The sequence below is a fragment of the Hippocampus bargibanti genome, linkage group LG16 (assembly GCF_051943395.1).
Source record: "Hippocampus bargibanti isolate YZ-2025 linkage group LG16, ASM5194339v1, whole genome shotgun sequence".
Taxonomy (NCBI): domain Eukaryota; kingdom Metazoa; phylum Chordata; class Actinopteri; order Syngnathiformes; family Syngnathidae; genus Hippocampus; species Hippocampus bargibanti.
In genome coordinates, this window is record NC_142749.1 from 6,716,193 (window position 1) to 6,735,216 (window position 19,024).

At 41.8% G+C, this 19,024-nt stretch overlaps 2 protein-coding genes across 3 annotated transcripts in view; both read right to left on the reverse strand.

Annotated features, from left to right (window-relative positions):
• Positions 1–619: 619 nt before the first annotated feature.
• Positions 620–13,122, reverse strand: akap10 (A-kinase anchoring protein 10). The gene is made up of 15 exons (XM_089017588.1): positions 12,911–13,122; positions 10,133–10,180; positions 9,676–9,861; positions 7,498–7,983; positions 5,774–5,872; positions 5,618–5,702; positions 5,401–5,524; positions 4,734–4,870; positions 4,462–4,606; positions 3,380–3,547; positions 3,072–3,181; positions 2,126–2,208; positions 1,962–2,014; positions 1,743–1,832; positions 620–1,641 (listed from the first exon to the last, which is right to left on the reverse strand). Exons 1-15 carry the CDS (start codon positions 12,930–12,932, stop codon positions 1,636–1,638), a joined length of 1,842 nt encoding a protein of 613 aa, XP_088873714.1. The 5' UTR covers positions 12,933–13,122; the 3' UTR covers positions 620–1,635.
• Positions 13,123–14,857: 1,735 nt separating this feature from the next.
• abr (ABR activator of RhoGEF and GTPase) overlaps positions 14,858–19,024 on the reverse strand; it is a 90,217-nt gene continuing 86,050 nt past the window's right edge. For both annotated transcript variants that reach the window (XM_089016723.1, XM_089016724.1), the window contains exons 22-23: positions 18,233–18,386; positions 14,858–16,143 (exon numbers count right to left, since the gene is read on the reverse strand). In XM_089016723.1, coding sequence (XP_088872849.1) covers positions 16,054–16,143; positions 18,233–18,386 — 244 coding nt within the window. In that variant the 3' untranslated portion in view covers positions 14,858–16,053. The remainder of the gene's footprint in view (positions 16,144–18,232; positions 18,387–19,024) is intronic.

Below are 19,024 nucleotides of genomic sequence, written 5' to 3' on the forward strand. Positions count from 1 at the left end.
TATATATTTAGTGTTTGTAAAATGTCATTCGTTGGATAACTATATGAATGTGTTATTAACGGTAGTACTTCACTGTCAGAAACCATCAATGGATTTGCTTCATTTGTAAGGCGGTCAACACCGCCACAGTGTGGACAAATGCAAACATTACAGATAATATACTGTCAAAAACACGTATTAATCAGATGCTTGCTTTAATCAGATGTTTTTTTTGCAAAACGTAGCCTGGCTTAGATTATTTTATCAATCAGATGAGGTTTAATCTTGTAACCCTCTGAATAAAACAGGCAATGACGGCATCTGTTCAGATATTGCCAGGAATATGCCAGAAAATGCTATTATCAGCTTCGAGGAAACATCCTTTACTGGTTATATTGTTTTTTTCATCAATTTCGGGGGAACAATAAGTACTAAATAACCATACTTTCTCCTTTTGTTGATTACTGTCTTCAATGTGTTCTAAAGTACGTGAATAACATTTGGATGTTTTTCCCCTCCTGTCCAATACGTCTAAATAATTAAAAAAAAAACTGTCTTTGGATGTTGGCTTGTGATGTTAGATGTGACTACAAACATGTTCTACAGTTATTTCCCTCTCTTGAAAAAAAATATTTTTGTACAATTGAAGTTACTTTAATGGTTGAAAAAAATGGTGTTTATAATGTACCCTTTTCTCATTTTCTTATTCAAACAATACATTAAAAAGAGCAAAGTCAAAAACTTTGACAACATATGTATTTAAATCAAACAATTTAAATAGATTAACATTTGATGCTGATACATATCGAGAAAAAAAAAAACATCAGAGGTACATGGTACCAAAACTCCATTGTGGTTCTTTTCCACACCTCAGTAAGGCTCAAAAAGTTAATTCATTGAGCTCATATCCAGTTGTTTTTGAGATGCATACAGAAAAAAAAGAAAAACAACAGCGGCCACCATAAAAAAGTACTGACATTTATATGTGGGAGAAACCAGTCTACATTATACATATAAATATTCACATAGCGACATATATCATTTTGAGCAAATGGAGCATTTGAATTCAGCATTTTTTTTTAAATTCTATTCTCATAAAAGGTGCCAAGAAGTTTAACACAAGAGGTACAAATTCTTCCTCTCTCTCATTGTCATTTGCAGATCATCTCCAAATAAAATTTCACCTTACATAATTCACCATTGGACAGACAGGATAAAGGGGAGTGTGTTCATATGTAAAAGGATGAATGCTCCAAAGTGTTATTTGGCTTCAGAAAAAAACATTTTCTAAAAACAAGGAATGGTCATTAAAAACAAAAGGCATGGTGAGGTGTGTCGTGAGGAAATGTGCGGAATTCAGTTTGCGTGACATCCTCCGGAGCTGAGACAAACAAATGAGAGTCTGCAACAGTTTGCCTGCACTGTTGACGGACATGCATTTGTCTTTGTGCGAGGTTGCTTTCAGGTACCAGACTAAATTGGAAAGAACCCCCTTCCCTTCCCCCCACTTGACGCAAGGGCTTCGCTTCAACTGACCACTGCACACCTTCATAGTGTTATGGAGTTAGAACAATGAGGTACAGTACTTTCAGTCCATTGCAGGGTAAGCCGGGTGTATAATTGGCCAGCATTTGCAGGGGAGACTCTTTCACGGGGTCACAACTGCTTGGAGAGAAAACAGATTACGGACAAAACAAATCATTTCAACTGTTGTGGAACATGCCGAGTGATATAATTTTTTAAAGATATATCATATACTGTACCTTAGTTGACTTGCCAGGACTTTCATGGTTTGACTGCACAACATCGTTGACAATCATTTTGGCAATCTGCCAGGCCATTTCCTCCTGAGCCTTCAATCAAGAATTTAAAAATATCAACCTTCATTCATTTTTAGATTATGCATCTAATTTAACGGTCTCATTAAGTGCCTTTGTCACAGATACGACATAATGTCAAGGTGCATTTGAAGACGCTCTCACCTCATTAGAGTTACCTTGCACCCATTTCTTCATGGCTTGTGAAAACATGAAGCCTAAATTGGAACAAAGGAGGGGGCAACATGGTGGTGGGTTAGCGGGGCTTTTCGCAAATATTGAAGATGCCTTGTGAGGAGGAGGAAAGTGAGTAGGAGTGGGTGGTACACCTTTGGATTTCTTCACGTCTGGTTCTGGTTCTGCCTCCCTAATAAATTGGCCCAACTCATTCACTTTCCCGAATGTCATCTTTCTGAAGAGAAGGACAAATACGGCAAAAATAAGGAGTGGTGCTCACAAAAAGAAAACCTCTTGTGTCAGATTTAAAGCACAGATTACGATTCAGAGATGTCCACCCAAGTGGAAATTTGTATGCCTCAAGTGCACTCACGAGCCTTGCTTTTTTTGTTGTTTTTGTCTTGTTATTGTGTTTTCTTTTGTCACTTTGTGTTGTTGTGCATCGTGTGGAACAGATAAGGATTGTTTTTCAGCATTTTTGGGAACGACAATCATCAAGGAGGAGACTGTGATGAGCGGTTGCGCCCTTCGGCAGCATGAATATGCCAGTACTGTTTTTGAAGGGGAGGAATGTCGGAGCCATTCGACTGCCATCGCTGGACACCAAAGGGGCCACTGTGCTTTTTTTGCGCCTGCAATGGGCAGCATCTTCACAGCCCCGCTTTGTTCAGCGGAAAGGTCGGTGCTGTTGGACAGCTTGCGATTGGATGGATGCATGGCTTGAGGAGCCCGCGATAAGGAGCGTCAGCGCAGAGCGCCCATGCGTTGCGGCATGTAATTGAAGCGGATTGATGTGGGACAGGAGATGTGAGACAATGTCTTTTCGTCAATGGATGCTACAGCTTTGTGTTTGCTTTCAACATTTAGCTTGTAGGAGATGTGCAAATTCCACCATGACGTCCCTGATCCAGCATTCCTGACAATAAAACATACATCTATTAGTGGTTTTGGAAAGATTCTATGTGGTTTTAGTTGACAGGTTTTTTTCCCACTGTATGGGTCAGGATAGAAATGCTGAGGCAAGAGATATTAAGAAAACATGGAAGATAAGCAATGTAATGTAGTAGAAAAAAAACATATTTGAGCGATGACACTCACCCAGCATATGGCCTCTGATACAGAGATTCGGGGTCAAGACTGGCCACATCAACCGTGATGGCCTCATCGAAGTTTTTCAAGATCTTTATGGCTGCCTTTTTGGCCCCGGACTGTCATGAAGATATCGTGTTTAAAATACGTCAGACAAGTGACATTGCATTTGGTCTTTCCCTCAACACAAAAACTGTTTCTTTTTGGTAGGAGGAAAGATTCTACAATTCAGAAATGTCATGAAATACCAGGGCCACCCTAGCTAGAGTGCTTGAGGACACCGGTGAGGGGCTGGGGGAGGGATTGGGAAGATTCACCTGCATCGAGGAGGCCTCGCTGACACTTGAACTCGAGCGCTCGTTGTCCGCCGCAAAGACCTGACCCGGAGTGTTGACATTCACAAACTCGTCCGCGCGCACTGAATTGAGGAGGTCACTCAGGTACTTGTAGTAAAGGTTACTGGACAGGAAGCCTGGCATATACACCTGAATGCATGCGTAATAAGAGGGCACTTAAAAGGGGATACAGCGAGGAAAAAAAAGACATTTTTAAATCCCTTCTTATTTGCTCGCTTACAAATAGTCCCCCTGAGGGATGCCTGTCCAGCCATCAAGAAACCAATTTCAACAATTAAAGAAATGCAGTGTATTGACTATTTTGATCTTTGCGATATGACATACATTTTCTTCAAAAGATGACATTGTGCTTTATACGCAGGTGCGCCTTTTATGTGAAGTAATATTGAGCCACAACAGGTCTCACAACTACTATCAGCAGCCATGACTCCATTTCCCCCTTAGAAGAAGTAGTGCTTAACTCCAGCCTCTACTGTAGCACCTTATAACGTGGTGTTCCTTATATTTGGAAAACTTTTATATATTTATATATAATATTTGGAAAACTTTTGCCGTACGCCGCTCAGCATCCCACCCTCGCGTCGTACCGCCGTTCGAACTCCGATTGTTGTTCAAACTACGAAGCAAGAATTACTCGAATATTTTGTTCGGACTCCGATTTGTTCGAACTGTGAGTCGTTCGAAAACCGAGGTTCCACTGTATATGTATTGCATTGTATTTTGGACAGCCACCCCCATTTCAAGCTCATATAACTCCAGACACATAATTTAGGAATTAACTCTTTTTCTGATTAAAGAAGAAAGTGTAAGATTTTTTAAACGTTGCATTGAATGTTTATGTAGTCCTAAGACTCAATGTTCTGTGGGTCCTGGAATTTGAGTGACAATGTTAAAAATCCTGGCATTGGAGTGGACACATTTTAGCACATCGTCTGGCACTGAATGAGTTAAACAATCCATGTGTTAATTGTGTATACTTGGACTTCCCATAGCTAGCGCAAGTATGGGAGGATCCCCATTCAAGATGTTGCAAATTCTCGTACCTTCTCCATGGTGGTCCAGGCTTGTCTAAGTGGAGTGGTAAAGCATTCTGGCAGAGGGCCGCCCTCCCGGCAGATGTTCGACTCAATCTCCATGCGTACCGAGTCGCCAAATCCCAGAGGGTTTGTAGCTTGCAGTGAGAAATACCTAAGAAATAAACATGATGATTTCTCGTACATGTTGGAAAAGCAAAGCAAACATGAAAACGTTTTTTAACGTCTGGGGGTGTATTAAATTGCTTTTATATGCACACACAATCAAAAGACCTACTTACTTGTCGTAAAGGATCATAGCGTCATTTTGGGCCTCCTGGCCATCGTATTGGCCTTTCTTTGCTGCTAGCTGGTTTTGGAAGTTGTCAGCCGCGAGCCAGAACTGCAGTACATTCATCGCTTCTTCTTTTTCCATGTACTGAAAAGATCGAGCGGGAAGGGAAGTTCACGGGCCATTTTGGTGAAACTTTCCACAACAAGGCCCTTCATTACTAACAAGGAATGTTTTGTGTTTGCAGAGCTGCTGACCTTTGTGTCATCTCAACACGACAAAAGACGCTTGATTCCAAAGAGCATTCAAAAGGGAATTTTACGTAATCACCGCCAAAATACTTTATTGGCTCCATAAATTATGTCAAGAATTCTTAAAAAATGTCGTCATAAAAATAAATAAATAAGGTTCACAGTAACATGTGGTTCATGCATGGTGTTTACTAAGTGACACTGAACAGACAGTTTGTCACTGTGTTGCTATGCGAAGCACAAAAAACAAGTAACCAGGAAGTGAGGCAATACATTGTGCAAGGCACGAGCTGTAATCACAGAGATGAATGTGAGAGACGCAACAAATTCCAACTGCAATGAATGGGCAGAGAGGTTTGATTTGCAAGGGTTGATTGTGGTAGACAAACAGCAGAATGTTTTGTGGAACCTTTGGGGCCGACTCACCTCAGAGAAGTAAAAGAGAGCCGACTCACAAAACAAGATGTCGGCCAGGAAGACGGAGCCACTCGTCAACACTTCAATTTGGTATTTACAAAAATGGTGACTCCGCAGGAATTCAATAAAGTACCTGGGAATGCATTAAGGGAAATTGGTTAAACTCTAATCGCCAAACTCTAACCACGCGGGCTTGTGTGACGATTAACTACAGCCGGTGACTTACTGTTGCTCTAAGACGGTCAAGACGACCGACTGCGCAATGACAAAACAATTTGGGTCCACCACGCCATCTTCGCCGCAAATCTTGGCTAAACACAGAAAGGAAAGAAACTGAGTTAGAAGCCATCTTTACTACTTGAATACATTCCTCCTATCTTACCAACAATGTCGTTTCGGATTTGTTCTGTGATTGGGATGGGCCTAACAGCATCCGGGGAGACGTACTTGGTGAAGATGGTAACCGCGTCTTTTTCGATACCTAAAACAAGAGAGGCCTAGGAATTAATTTGGAGATATATATCTAAACATCTATGGACAACATTGAATCTTCAATTAACCATTTGGTATGCGAGATCTAAACGGTGAAGAGCAAGCGATTCAAAAAGAGAACAAGCCAACTCCCCAACAAACATTTGAAACTAGATTCGTTGGCTGTGAGGCACTCAAGCTAACTGCTAATTTCAACGTTTTGCCAACATGCATTGAAGGGATCCTGAATATCCACTGGAACTGTGTCACATGTAAATAATGGAATAAATATTCGTTGGCAAGTGTGTTCAGAATTCTCTCTGGGTATTCTGGTTTCCTACCACATTCCACAAACATGCATGGCAGGTGAATGAAACACATTCAATTGTTTCTGGGTGTGAGTTGTGAGTGGGAATGGTTCCATAATCATCAGTTTCCAGTAGTTTATTTTAAAGCAAGGCATAAAAATACTGTATAGAAGCTCCCCAACTTACGAACAAAATACGTTCCGAACGATTGTTCGTAAGGTGTATTTGTCACAGGTAGTTTCAGTGCTATATTTTTGCATGAAATGTATGTTTAAGGCTTATATAAGTATGTTTAAGGTTTATATAAGTTTGTTTAAAGGACAACCGACGTCTCCGGACAAGTTGTGTCCATAATTTGTAAAAATCGCTTCAAATGACTTCTACTGAATGTATTTTACAAAGATTCCATCGCATATAGCTATATTTTACGTTTTAAGACTGGCGCTGAATATTCCGGAAGTCTTGTTTTTGAGTTGGTGACGAGTACTCACCCTACGTCACTGAAGGAACGCCCCTGACTGAGAAAGAACATACCTTGCATCACCTCAATGCATTTTGCGGTACTTTGTTTCGTTTGAAAACTTCATGTTGATCCGTGTTGATGGTGAAATTAGAAGAAAAACACATAAATAACGTGAGGGCGAATCCTCGTGTGTTGTGACAAACATTTTGAGCCCATGTATTATTATTACACACGGAGCTTTGTCGCCATCTTCTGCCTGTTTTGTTGGGTGCGACATTTCCCCCCTATTGCCTCAAAATGACAGAATAAATTCTTTAATCGATTGCAAACATGTATGCTTTCCTCTTCAGAACTATTTGAATCATATTCATAACTGGATGTGTAACAAGAAAGCATATTCTCCGAATCTGAAGCCATTGTTTTGATTCTCGAGCAAGGCAAGACGTCTTGGCGTGACGTCACGAACTGGGGGCGGGACTTTCTGAAAATGCCCAATTCGCAGCTCAATTTTTAGCGGATTTTGGACACTTTAAGTAGTTTGTATTGGTGTTTTTCATTTGACTAGAAATATCATACTGCGTGTTTTGGGTATTTTAGATGCTATAAAACGTTTTTCTGATGTCAGTTAGGAAACAAAAAAGTAATGGCGGTTGTCCTTTAAGGCTTCTATAAGTAACCTATATAGGTTTGTACTGAAAAATAAACGTTTAATAAAATATATGCTTTATAAAGATATGTACATGTAATACTGGAGAAAATGCTACAAAAATGTTTGTATGTACCGTTGTCCATAACTCGAATTTTCGTAAGTAGGGGAGTATCTCAAAAATGGGCAGAGATTCATACCATCAGGCTACTTCTTACTTCTCATGAGTTTTTCAGAGAGATCTCGCAGGCTGATGTTTGACTGTCCTTTGGAAGGCGTCCCTGTCCTGGATGGAACCTGCCTGCTGGGAGTTTCGGCTCGAGGGGTGCCCGGTCGCAGGCCTGCATTCGTGCAGGAGGGCTCCCGTTGCTCGAGATGCGCCCTGACTCCTGCGCTGTTCCATTCCAAATCGTGTGAATTGTTCTGGGGGAGCTCCGGCAACTCTGGGCCATCTCCAGAGCCGGTGACGGGTTCGGCCAAGGTGCTGTGTTTGACAGAGTTGAGGCTGTGTGCTCGGACCCACGACCAGCTGGTGGAGCGGAAACTCTCAGCCTCAAGCCAAAAGCGAACCAGGTGGTCAGCACAACGACGATCCATAAAACGCATGTAATGGGGGATCGCCACATTGTCCCGAAGTATTTGGTCTACTGTCTTGGAGAGCCGAGAGCGAGTCTCCTGGGGCTGATAGTTCACACTGGAATGACCTGAGACACACAACAACGTCAACAAAAAGGGGTTCGGTGGTCGAAGGCATTTTGACGGAATCTGTAGATTGTGAGTTTGACTTTTTCAAATTTAAATCCTCAAATCATTAAACATATGTGAGAAAGATATTCTCATTAATGTAGGTGTATCGATGAAAAGGTTTCTTCAGCCGTCATCTGTACTTCTTCGAAGTACACAAGACATTGCCACAAGGCATTGCCAACGAATATTTATTCCATTATTTACATGTGACACCGTTCCAGTGGATATTCAGGATCCCTTCAATCCGTCATCTGTACTTCTTTGACTACTTCAAAGAAGTACAGATGACGGATGAAGAAACCTTTTCATCGATGGACCACTCCTGTACGACTGAGAGCTTACGCAGACGTAATGTAAGTGTAGTATTTCATTGAAAATACGTTTTCCAAATACAGTAAAGTCTCGTTATATCGATATCGGATATATCGATAGTCCCGGTTATATCGATACTATTTCTATGCACGCACGGAGAAAATTACATGCAAACAGGGTCGGATATATCGATAGTCCCGGTTATATCGATATTTTTTCGGACTCCCTTGAATATCGATATAACGAGACTTTACTGTATATAAAGATATAAATGTTTTCCAAATATAAGGCACACCACATTATAAGGCGCTACAGTAGAGGTGGGGTTTACGCGCAACTTTTTCTACAGGGGGAAATGGAGTCGGTTGTTGCTGACAGTAGTTGCAAGCCCTGTTGAGGCTCAATATTACTTCACAAATAAGGTGCACCTGTGTATTTATACACATATACAAGGCTTTTTGGTTGCGCCTTATAAACCTGAAAATACGGTGGTTACATATTTTTAGACAGGCACTCATAAGTGGCTATGACTTGCTATGAGGTGATTAGAAAAGGAACTAATCTACTTAGAGCACATTTTTACAGCTTCCAAAATTCAGGGGCAGGGGTTGGCGGGGAGATTAATAATGAATATGCATTTCCCGCATTTGGCTTGCTATTTGCAGCGGAATCGTGTTTTTGTGAAGTTCCTGAAAGCTTGATAGGCTTTTTTTTGTGGGCCAGAGAATCCACTGTAGTGTACTACTCCGTGAAATTATGAAGCTCACACTGGATATGAAAATAGTGAGATGGAATGTTTTGTTATCATGACCGGGGACAGATGACATGAGCAACAAGCTCTGCTATGTTGTGAATGACGAACAATTGTTTGAATGCCGTCTGGCATTCTTAAGTGATGAAATCAAAAGAATGTGGCCGAATGAGGACTACAGAGCAAACTCAAGCCCATGTTAATTGAAAGATGTTGTTAGTCATACCAGGCGAAATGTGGTTTCAATTTGGCTCGCCATATGGCAAAAGTTCACATTTTCACTTTAATCCTTTGCATACATATCAACGCCCATTAATTGAACAAGTCTTATTCTTCTAGCAGCCATTTTCTGTTTTATTTTGCGGCATAGGCTGTGGTACAGGTTCTTCCACATCTGTATTGCCCAGCCCATGTTTTGCACACTAGCCATTCCCTACATCACAGTCATAGATCAATCGGTGCCGTTTCTTTTTTTTTTAATCACTGGGCAACAAATACACTTCCAAAGTTAAACAAACATTGAGGATGTCAAATAAATAAAGACAAGATAAGTGTTTCGAACGGCATGATAATTCGAGGTACATACCGAGATCCCCAAAGTGCGCTGCTTCCATGTGGCTGGGCTGCTTCTTGAGAATGGCCGTGCGACCACGAGCGAAGGAGTCCATGTTGGCAGAGATGGCGCTGATGGCCACATGACTGGGCCCCGCAACTTCCTGGATGGCATGGTTGTTCTTCAGTGGCGGTGATGAGGAGTGAGGGCTGCCTAAACCTTTGACAAAGGGATTCGCAGTACATTGAAAAGGACAATAAGGAAACTGAACTGGAAGGTACACTTCATTGTTGGACTGGAGCGTAAGACTCCAGGCTGACTTGTGGGAACAAGTATGTACAGGGATGTGTTTCAGATAAAAATCTATGGAACCTTTCTTAACTAGCAAATAGTTGGCATATGCATTGCTAACAATTTACGCTGCAGCCTATTTTTGTGCATTGCTCAAAAACAACTTGTGGATTATGCCATTGAGTCATGATGGACTCACCTCTGTTGACTTTTGCGTCGGTCACTTTATCAGGTTCTTTGCTTTTGGCTGCAGGGAGAAATGAAAAATCCTTACTATAACACGGGGAGCCTTATTTTATTGCAATTAAGGCCGAGACCAACAAACAGAGACGGACGGCAATGTGTGGTACTAGTGAAAAAAATAGTTGCCAAGTTTTTCAACAGCAAAGTGAAATACGATAAGGAATGCAAAGAAACCATTTGCGGTGGAGCAATGAAAACTGGAAATGGTACTTGTATGTGAAAGACCTCTCAGTTCAACTCACTGCACTGGCCTCTCATGTGTCAACATTGAGAGATGACCATGGCAGGCATCGCAGAGAATCTGCAATTGTGTCTTTTAATAAAGTGGAGGGGCAGGGGATGGGTTTCAAATGGAAAAGCACTGACACTGGCGGGATGTGTGAAACTTGTGACAAAAGTATTCAATCGGCCTCGGTACATCATTAACACACAAAAAACCTTACTTCCAAAGTTAGGACAAGACATGATAGTGTCTTGCTTATTGAGCTCGAGTCTTGCAAGATGCAAGCATGACATACCTGGTGATAGTCGGTCAAGAACTGCACACAAGAACCACGAAGAAGAACCAAGAACCACAGCACTGAATCAGCCCTCATAAAAATCACGAACGACCTTCTCATAGCAGCAGATACCGGCTCCCTCTCTATTCTCATCCTTCTTGATCTATCTGCGGCCTTTGACACAATTTCTCACCCCATCCTGCTCAACCGACTCTCCACTCTAGGCGTGACACACACCCCACTCAGTTGGTTTCACTCCTACCTCACTGGCCGCTCACAGTTTATCCAAATTACCTCATTCACTTCACGGTCCTCCCCTGTGTCTTCTGGTGTGCCCCAAGGTTCTGTCCTGGGGCCCCTTCTCTTTATTATATACCTTCTTCCCCTTGGTGATATCTTCCGCAAATTTGGAATTCATTTTCACTGCTTCGCGGATGACACCCAGCTCTACCTCTCCAGTAAACCCGACGCCTCTCTTCCACCTGCATCCCTTACACTTTGCCTCTCAGAAATCAAATCCTGGTTTTCTCATAACTTTCTCAAACTAAACAGCGAAAAAACTGAACTTCTCCTTGTCGGTACAAAATCCACCCTTCACAAAGCAAACAGTTTCTCTCTCACCATTGACAATTCTACCGTGTCCCCCGCCCTTCAGGTTAAGAGCCTGGGTGTCATCCTTGATAGCACACTATCTTTTCACTCCCACATAAATAACATAACCCGGTCTGCATATTTTCACCTCCGCAATATCAATCGTCTCCGTCCCTCTCTCACCCCTCACACCACTGCTATCCTCGTCCACAGTCTCGTCACCTCCCGTATCGATTATTGTAATTCACTTGTTTTCGGGGTCAATCAAAAATGTCTCCATAAACTCCAACTAGTCCAAAATTCCTCAGCCCGGATCATCACAAAAACCCCCTCATTTCACCACATCACTCCTGTCCTCCAACAGCTCCACTGGCTCCCTGTTAAACTCCGTATTGAATTCAAGATACTTCTGTTTACATTTAAAGCCATCCATAACCTTGCCCCCCCTATCTGTCTGACCTAATTCAAATCTCCGTTCCTACTCGGGCCCTCAGATCCTCTTCCTCCCTCCACCTCTACACGCCCTCTGCCCGTCTCACAACGATGGGGTGCAGAGCTTTCAGCCGCTCCGCTCCTAAACTCTGGAACTCACTTCCACCCAACATCCGCAACATTGACTCCCTTCCTACTTTCAAATCTCACCTGAAAACCCACCTCTTTAAACTTGCTTACATGGTCTAATTTATTATGCTGTTTTATTATTTATTGCTTTATGCATGATTTTACTGTTTTGTGTGTTGTCTTTGTTGTAAAGTGTCCTTGAGTGTTCAGAAAGGCGCTTGTAAATTAAATGTATTATTATTATTATTAAGAAAAAAAGAACACTTTGCTTCGACAAATAACATTATTATTGAACACCTACAATACACTGTCTGTAAGTAAGGAATCTGCTTAACATTAAATAACATTATAGCCCCGGGAAAACATTGCCTTTCTCAAAGCCATTGGGCTGACCATGTGATAAAGAGGTCTTTTCCTCTTATGTTAGACCTGCTGAGTCAGCTGCATTTAATTCTTGTAGGCAATGGGAAAAGATTTCCTCTTTCCATTGTAGAGTGAGTTCCTCAACATTCACAAGATGACTCGCTTTTGGATATTTACTTAGATTCCCTTTTGAATGAGTCTTTGCCAACTTATAACATAAACCATTGCAGGGGGGAAACATATTAAATAAAAATACATTTGACTTGTGAAGAAGGACCTTTTAGTTGTAGTGGATGTCACGCTTTTTAATTTGTCTTCACAATACTGTAAAATATGCTTGGGTGAGATAAAATAATGACAACCGTGAAGTATGCAGGATGGAGTTACCGTGACATAGAGGGAAACTCGCTCTCACAGTTAACGGGAACAGTTTTTAAATAGACATTTTTCGCGTCATTGTATTTCTTTGTGGAAGTAAACTGGAGCGGAATTTTATTAAGCAACGCTAATGATGATGGGGAGGCTACGCGGAAGCTAACCATTGAACTGTCTTACTCCATAAACCGCATACGTCGAATCCAGAATCGAACCATTATGTTACAAGATATTACACTTACTTAAACTGACATAATATATAACTTAGTGGGCCGTTTTCGCACTAGCTTTCTCTTATAAGTAGCTCGCTACAGTTGACGTTGCAGCTGAGAAAGGTTCCTCACCTTTCCGCTTGAAAAACGACATGACGGGATTACTCGGAACGTTTCCTCAGCTCACTGACACCATCCCGTGAGTTGGCAGGTTCCGTCATCCAAACAAATTGGTACTGTACACTCAACACGTGGGAAGTGTGCGTGCACCCGGTGAATACTGTCAAATTTCAATTTTGGTCAGCCACAGTCGGATCAGCAGCCATGTTGTCAACAGACGTCCAACTTCCGGGTTCCTGGAAATGTGGGAAATGTAGTTAGTGTTGACCCGCGTGAGAAAAAGCAGATGAGAGAGAAGATGGTTGAATGAATGAATGGTCCTCCAGTATAAAATAGAGACGGCTTACAAAAGAATACGTACCCAGATGGTACAGACTGATATTGGCAAACTGCACCCGCTTCATGAGTGGCTTTCTTCTTTATACACCAATCAAATCCAATGTACAATGTCACAGTCCTGTGACAGGACTTAATAAAGGTGGTGATAGGCGAAGTGACTTTTGATTTGTTTAACTTGTGTGCAATAATAATAGACTTTTAGAATATTTTAAGTGGGATTCCCCTGTCAGGAACACATGCAGGTTGATTATAAAAAAAAAAAGTGTCAGATTTAGTTTTGTGAATTCAGTGTAGTGTGTGAGGTGTGCTGTCGGTATGACTGAGGAATTCAAGGTGGAGGTGGGACTCCACCAGGGATAAGCTCTGAGCCCCTTCTTGTTTGCCATGGTGATGGACAGGTTGACAGACGATGTTAGACAAGAATCTCCTTGGACCATGATGTTTGCAGATGACATTGTGACTGTAGCGAGAACAGGGAACAGGTGGCGGAGAAACTAGAGATGTGGAGATATGCCCTGGATAGGAGAGGAATGAAGATCAGTCGCATCAAGACGGAATATATGTGTGTGAATGAGAGGGATCCAAGTGCAAGAGTGATGCTACAGGGAGAAGAGATAAAGAAGGTGGAGGATTTTAAGTACTTGGGGTCAACTGTCCAGAGCAATGGAGAGTGTGGAAAAGAGGTGAAGAAGCGTGTCCAGGCAGGCTGGAGTGGCTGGAGAAAAATGTCAGGTGTGATGTGTGATAGGAGGGTTTCCGCTAGAATGAAAGGAAAAGTGTATAAAACCGTGGTGAGACCAGCCATGATGTTTGGACCGGAGACGGTGCCACTGAAGAAAAGACAGGAAGCAGAGCTGGAGGTAGCAGAGCTGAAGCTGTTGAGGTTTTCTTTGGGAGTGACCAGGTTGGATAGGATCAGGAATGAGTACATTACAGGGACAACTCATATTAGAGGCTTTGGAGAGAAAGGATGAAGGATGCTGAGCCTTGAACTGCCAGGCAGGAGACCGAGAGGAAGACCGAAGAGGAGGTTTATGGATGTGGTCAGAGAGGACATGTAGGTAGCTGGTGTGAGAGAAGAGGATGCACAAAACCGGGATAGATGGAGGACATTGATTCGCTGTGGCGACCCCTGAGGGCAAAAGCCGAAAGGAAAAGAAGAGGAGTGTAGTACACTACTGTATTTATAATTTAGATTCAGAAAAAAGTATTTTAATTGAAAATCACATTTGAATGTATTTTTAACAAAAATACCACTTTTACTGCATGTACCTACCTACATAACAGAAAGATTGACTGCAGAATTTTTCTTGACGTTGCAGCCCTGGATGAGTTTGACCAGAAGAGGGTGGTATTGTGTAGGTTAGAGACGAAAAACAACAAGGAAATGTTGGCAGTTTGATTTAGTGCTGTCATTTATGATATACTTACTGTTCAAACTGAGTTTTTTTCTTTCACAATTAGCCTAAACTGTGTGAGAGCGACTTGACATCTATAATCTGAATTTTAAAATATGTGAATTGTTGCCAATGTGTAGAGACAAAATGCTATCTTGATTTTTTTTTAATAGTTTGGGATTCAAGTCATAATTGATAAATAACTGTCAATCACCATCACAAATGAGTTTGGATGTCTTTTATTTCACTAGAAAAAGGGAGGAAACTTTCACATTTACATTTAGCCTGAAAATTACAGTATACAGCATTAAATTCTTCGCAAAGAAAATAAAATGTTTTCTTTTTTTTTATTATGAAAATACCAGATAGCCTGACCCTCAGTTTTTTCAGAAATGTTTTCAACATGTTGCAGACCTGACAACAGAAATGTTGGCTTTGTACAGAGCAAAAAAAGGGCTTTCGCTCACACAACCTAACTTTGCGTTTCTGAGCCTGATTTCAATTACAACCTGAACATGCAATGAGGGCAACTACAGAAATATTCCTAATGATTATACCGGTGCAGTGAGATGCTTTGAACAGGCATGTGATGAAACACGAAGAGAAAGAGAAAACAACCGTTTTGGTTCATTCATTTTACCCTCTGTTGAGTCCCAACTAAGCTCGTTTTTTCCTCTACAAAGTGGTAGGTAACGAAGTGACAGAGCTTCTGCGGTGGACATTGCTGTACAAATTGCCAACCATGAATATGGTGAGTGTGAAAATTGGACTAAAAATGACATCAGGGACTTCAAAAACAGACTCATTAGAGCATCTTTCTAGTTGCACAGAACTGTACAGGCACATATATATAGATATAGATATTTAAAATAAATAGGGCTAATCTGGCCAAGAGGGAATGTCTTTTTAAGAAAAGAGATCTATTGCCAGCCATTCGTTCCTTGCAGTCCTTAACATTCACTCACACACAGTCACACACAAATATTCTCCTCCTCCACATGCGCAAAGCCAGAAAGACAGCAAACGGAAACAAGAAAAGTATTACAAAACATAAATGCGGTTGTTGTGGAATGCCTCTGAGCAGGGGACAGAGCTCGATGCCACATCCCCAGGCTTGATCATGTGCCACGGCGCCAGGCTGTGGCACCCTAAACCCCACCTCTCTCACCAAACTGAACGAGAGCGACCTCCCCTCCCGGCTCTTCCAAACCGGTAACTTTATTTTAAGAAGATCACTAAAATATCACCACCTTCCTAACAGGGGTGAGCGGTAGGGGTCAGGGTTAAAGGTATGGGATTGTGGGGTGCTGTACAGTCAAGAGGAGATGCCCGCTTGCAAGAGAGGCGAGGTCAGAGGACTGGGGCTCATACACAGTCTCTCAGTCTCCGTTCGTCGCCCCGACGGGGGCGAAGATGGGCTTAAACGTCAGTGGAGAAGTAGAGCGTGTTCCGCTTGAGCTCGGCAAAGGAGATGGGAGGATGCTGCAGGTAGTAGAGAAGCACTTGCACCTGGAATAACACACAATAAAATCAGTTCTGCGGCATCATATTCCTTGTTTGCTACTGATTATAGTCTAGTTTAATTTAAGGTTGGGTTTTATGCTTCAAGAAGAACCAGGACAAATCAAAAGAATGGAATGTGCAATATGCACTTTACTTCTCGGTTTATTACATGATGTGACTCTAGAAAGTACTTATGTGCCAGTTTGAGCTAATGTCCAGCCGTTTTGTTCGCTTTTTAAGAAAAAAGAAAAAGAAAGAAAGAAAAAAAAAAAAAGAAAGCCACAAAGCCCCTTAAAGGACAACCAACACCATTTTCTTTGTTTCCTAACTGACATCAGAAAAACGTTTTATAGCATCTAAAATACCCAAAACACGCAGGCTGATATTTTTAGTCAAATGCAAACCACCAATAAAAATGACTTAAAATGTCCCAAAACTGCCACAAATGAGCTTGAAACTGGGGAGATTCAGAAACTCCTCTTGTTCACGGCGTCACTTTGGGTCACAAACTGCCTTGCTCTAGAATCAAAACAATGGCTTCAGAGAGTTCAGATTCGGAGAAGATGCTTTCTTGTTACTTATCCAGTTATGAATATGATTGAAATAGATCTGAAGAGGAAAGCATAAATGTTTGCAATCGATTATGAAGTCCTTCCGTATCCATATCTGGACTCCGATGTAGCTCCCTGAAAATGCACAAGATGGTGCACAAGCTGTGTTTCGTCCAGTATATAAAGCTGATTATCAGAGGTGTAAAGCCGCCCGTGATTGGTTAAAATCCGTGGTAGGAGACAGGGGGGTGGGTTTTACGTACACACACAAAGGAGAGCGCCACACGAACATCAGATGTTGAGACGAGAGAGAAAGCTCTGACAGCGCTCCAGAGTAAAAAATGTTTGTCAGATCGGGTTGCTCCACTAATATGGCGATTGCTCTCTTTCACCAGGTGGGCTCACAGTTAGCATGCAGTGTGACTAAATGAGTAAACATGCATCAAACTTCCGCTATCCAAGTGCCGAATCGCTAACTCTGGTTAGCTTCTTTGTTCGCCTCTACTGGTGCCGACTGCTCTGCTCCGTTGGAAATGGGCTGATATGTCCGCTGGGAATTTGAGTAAACTCACACCTTCTTTATGCATGTTACCGCAATTAGCTGCGACACAACCATTATTTATGCGTTATTTATGTAGTTTTCTTTCTAATTTCGTGATCAACGATGTGTTTTCAGATGGAAAAAAAGTACCCGAAATGCATTGTGTGTCGCTTTCTCGGTGAGGGGCGTACCAAATGTGACGTCACTTCGTCATCGTCATCAACTCGAAACCAAGACTTCCTGAATATTCAGCGCGAGTCTTAAAACATAAAATATAGCTATATGTTGTGGAATCTTTGGAAAATACGCTCAGTAGAAGTCATTTGAAGTGCTTTAAGTGATCTAATACAAACACTGACTTCCTGGAACCAATCAATGAGGTCTTCTCTCTGCATGCAATACTATTTTAGGATATTTACTCAATTCCGGGTCTTTTTTGGGTTAAAAAAATAACACAAATGAACAGGAAACAGATGCAGCTAGCAGCATGGCCCCGAGACATACTAAAACTTTGTGGACAATAAATTAATATGGACACTTGAAAAACTGACCAGGCTTATTTTTGGGCAGGAACCCATCAAACAGTGAGTGACTGGAGTCACATGTTCCAGCCTGGATCTTGACCATAACGGCAGAATTTATGACAGATTGCTGTTCCAATGACTACAATGTTGCACTGAAGTGGAAATGTGTTGCGGTACTGAATCACTATGCCATATTTTGAGTATTGGGGGTGGGCTCAATCAAATGAAAAACAATATGCACAGCAGTTTCTGAGCGGGCCTTTTTCTGAAATGTGGTGACAGATTTGCGGATTATATTCACAGAGAAATCTAGCACAGAAGTACGGTAAACCGATGGCTCCCGGTGCTCGTGGGTGGATGTTCATATGATGCATAATTAGTTCATTCAATTAATAAGCAATCATGAGCGAGATTTTTTTTTCTTGTAGATGATTCAAAGAGAGAAACACGGCGGAGCTTGACGTGCACGTGGGGATTACCTGCGCCATGACGTCATGTGACCAGATGTCAGACACAGAGGTAATATTTTGTCCCTTGGTGCTCTCGGACTCAGAGGGTCTGAGTAGAGTGGGGCCAAATACTGTGGCCAGGTTATGGAGGGACATCTTGTTGAGGGGCTCCTTCTCCGCCACCCTGTGGAGTCAAACGAGGCCAGCATTCAAAACAAGTTACGATGAAGAGCAAAAATATTTGAGTCACTGATAGGATCGGCTGACATCTGGTACTCGAGCAATATCAAATATCAGACGTTCTACTGAGACATACAAAAACATGCTTGTGAATACACTATAAGATCCCTGTATGACAAGAAACAACCATTACATAGTATTAAGTCGCTTTCTGATGGTAACCAAGTACCGTATTTTCCGGTGAATACGGCACACTCAAAAGCCTTCATTTTTTTCAAAAGATGACCCTGCGCCTTATACGGAGGTGCACCTTATATGTGAAGTACTATTGAGCCACAACAGGTCTCGTAAATACTGTCAGCATCCATCGACTCTATTTCCCCCTGTAAAAGTAGTGCGTAACCCCAGTCTCTACCGCAGCGCCTTAAAATGTGGTTGGCCTTATATGTATTTGGAAAACTTTTCTACATTTAGATTTTTTTTTTGATAACTTATTTCATTCATTGAAGTGCGCTTTATACTCCGGCGCGCCTTATGTATGGAAAAAGTTTGAAAATACACTATTCATTGATGGTGGCCCTTATACTCCAGTGCATTTTATACACTGGAAAATACAGTAATGATAGCTTTTTCTCAACACGT

Bases quoted from the DNA above. Each gene is read 5' to 3' on its own strand.
- akap10 (XM_089017588.1), bottom strand. From the start codon at position 12,932: ATGTCGTTTTTCAAGCGGAAAG. The intron at 10,181-12,910 runs GTGAGGAACCTT...TTCTCCCTGCAG, and splicing joins GTCGTTTTTCAAGCGGAAAG to CCAAAAGCAAAGAACCTGAT. The intron at 7,984-9,675 runs GTATGTACCTCG...TGTGTGTCTCAG, and splicing joins AGCGCACTTTGGGGATCTCG to GTCATTCCAGTGTGAACTAT.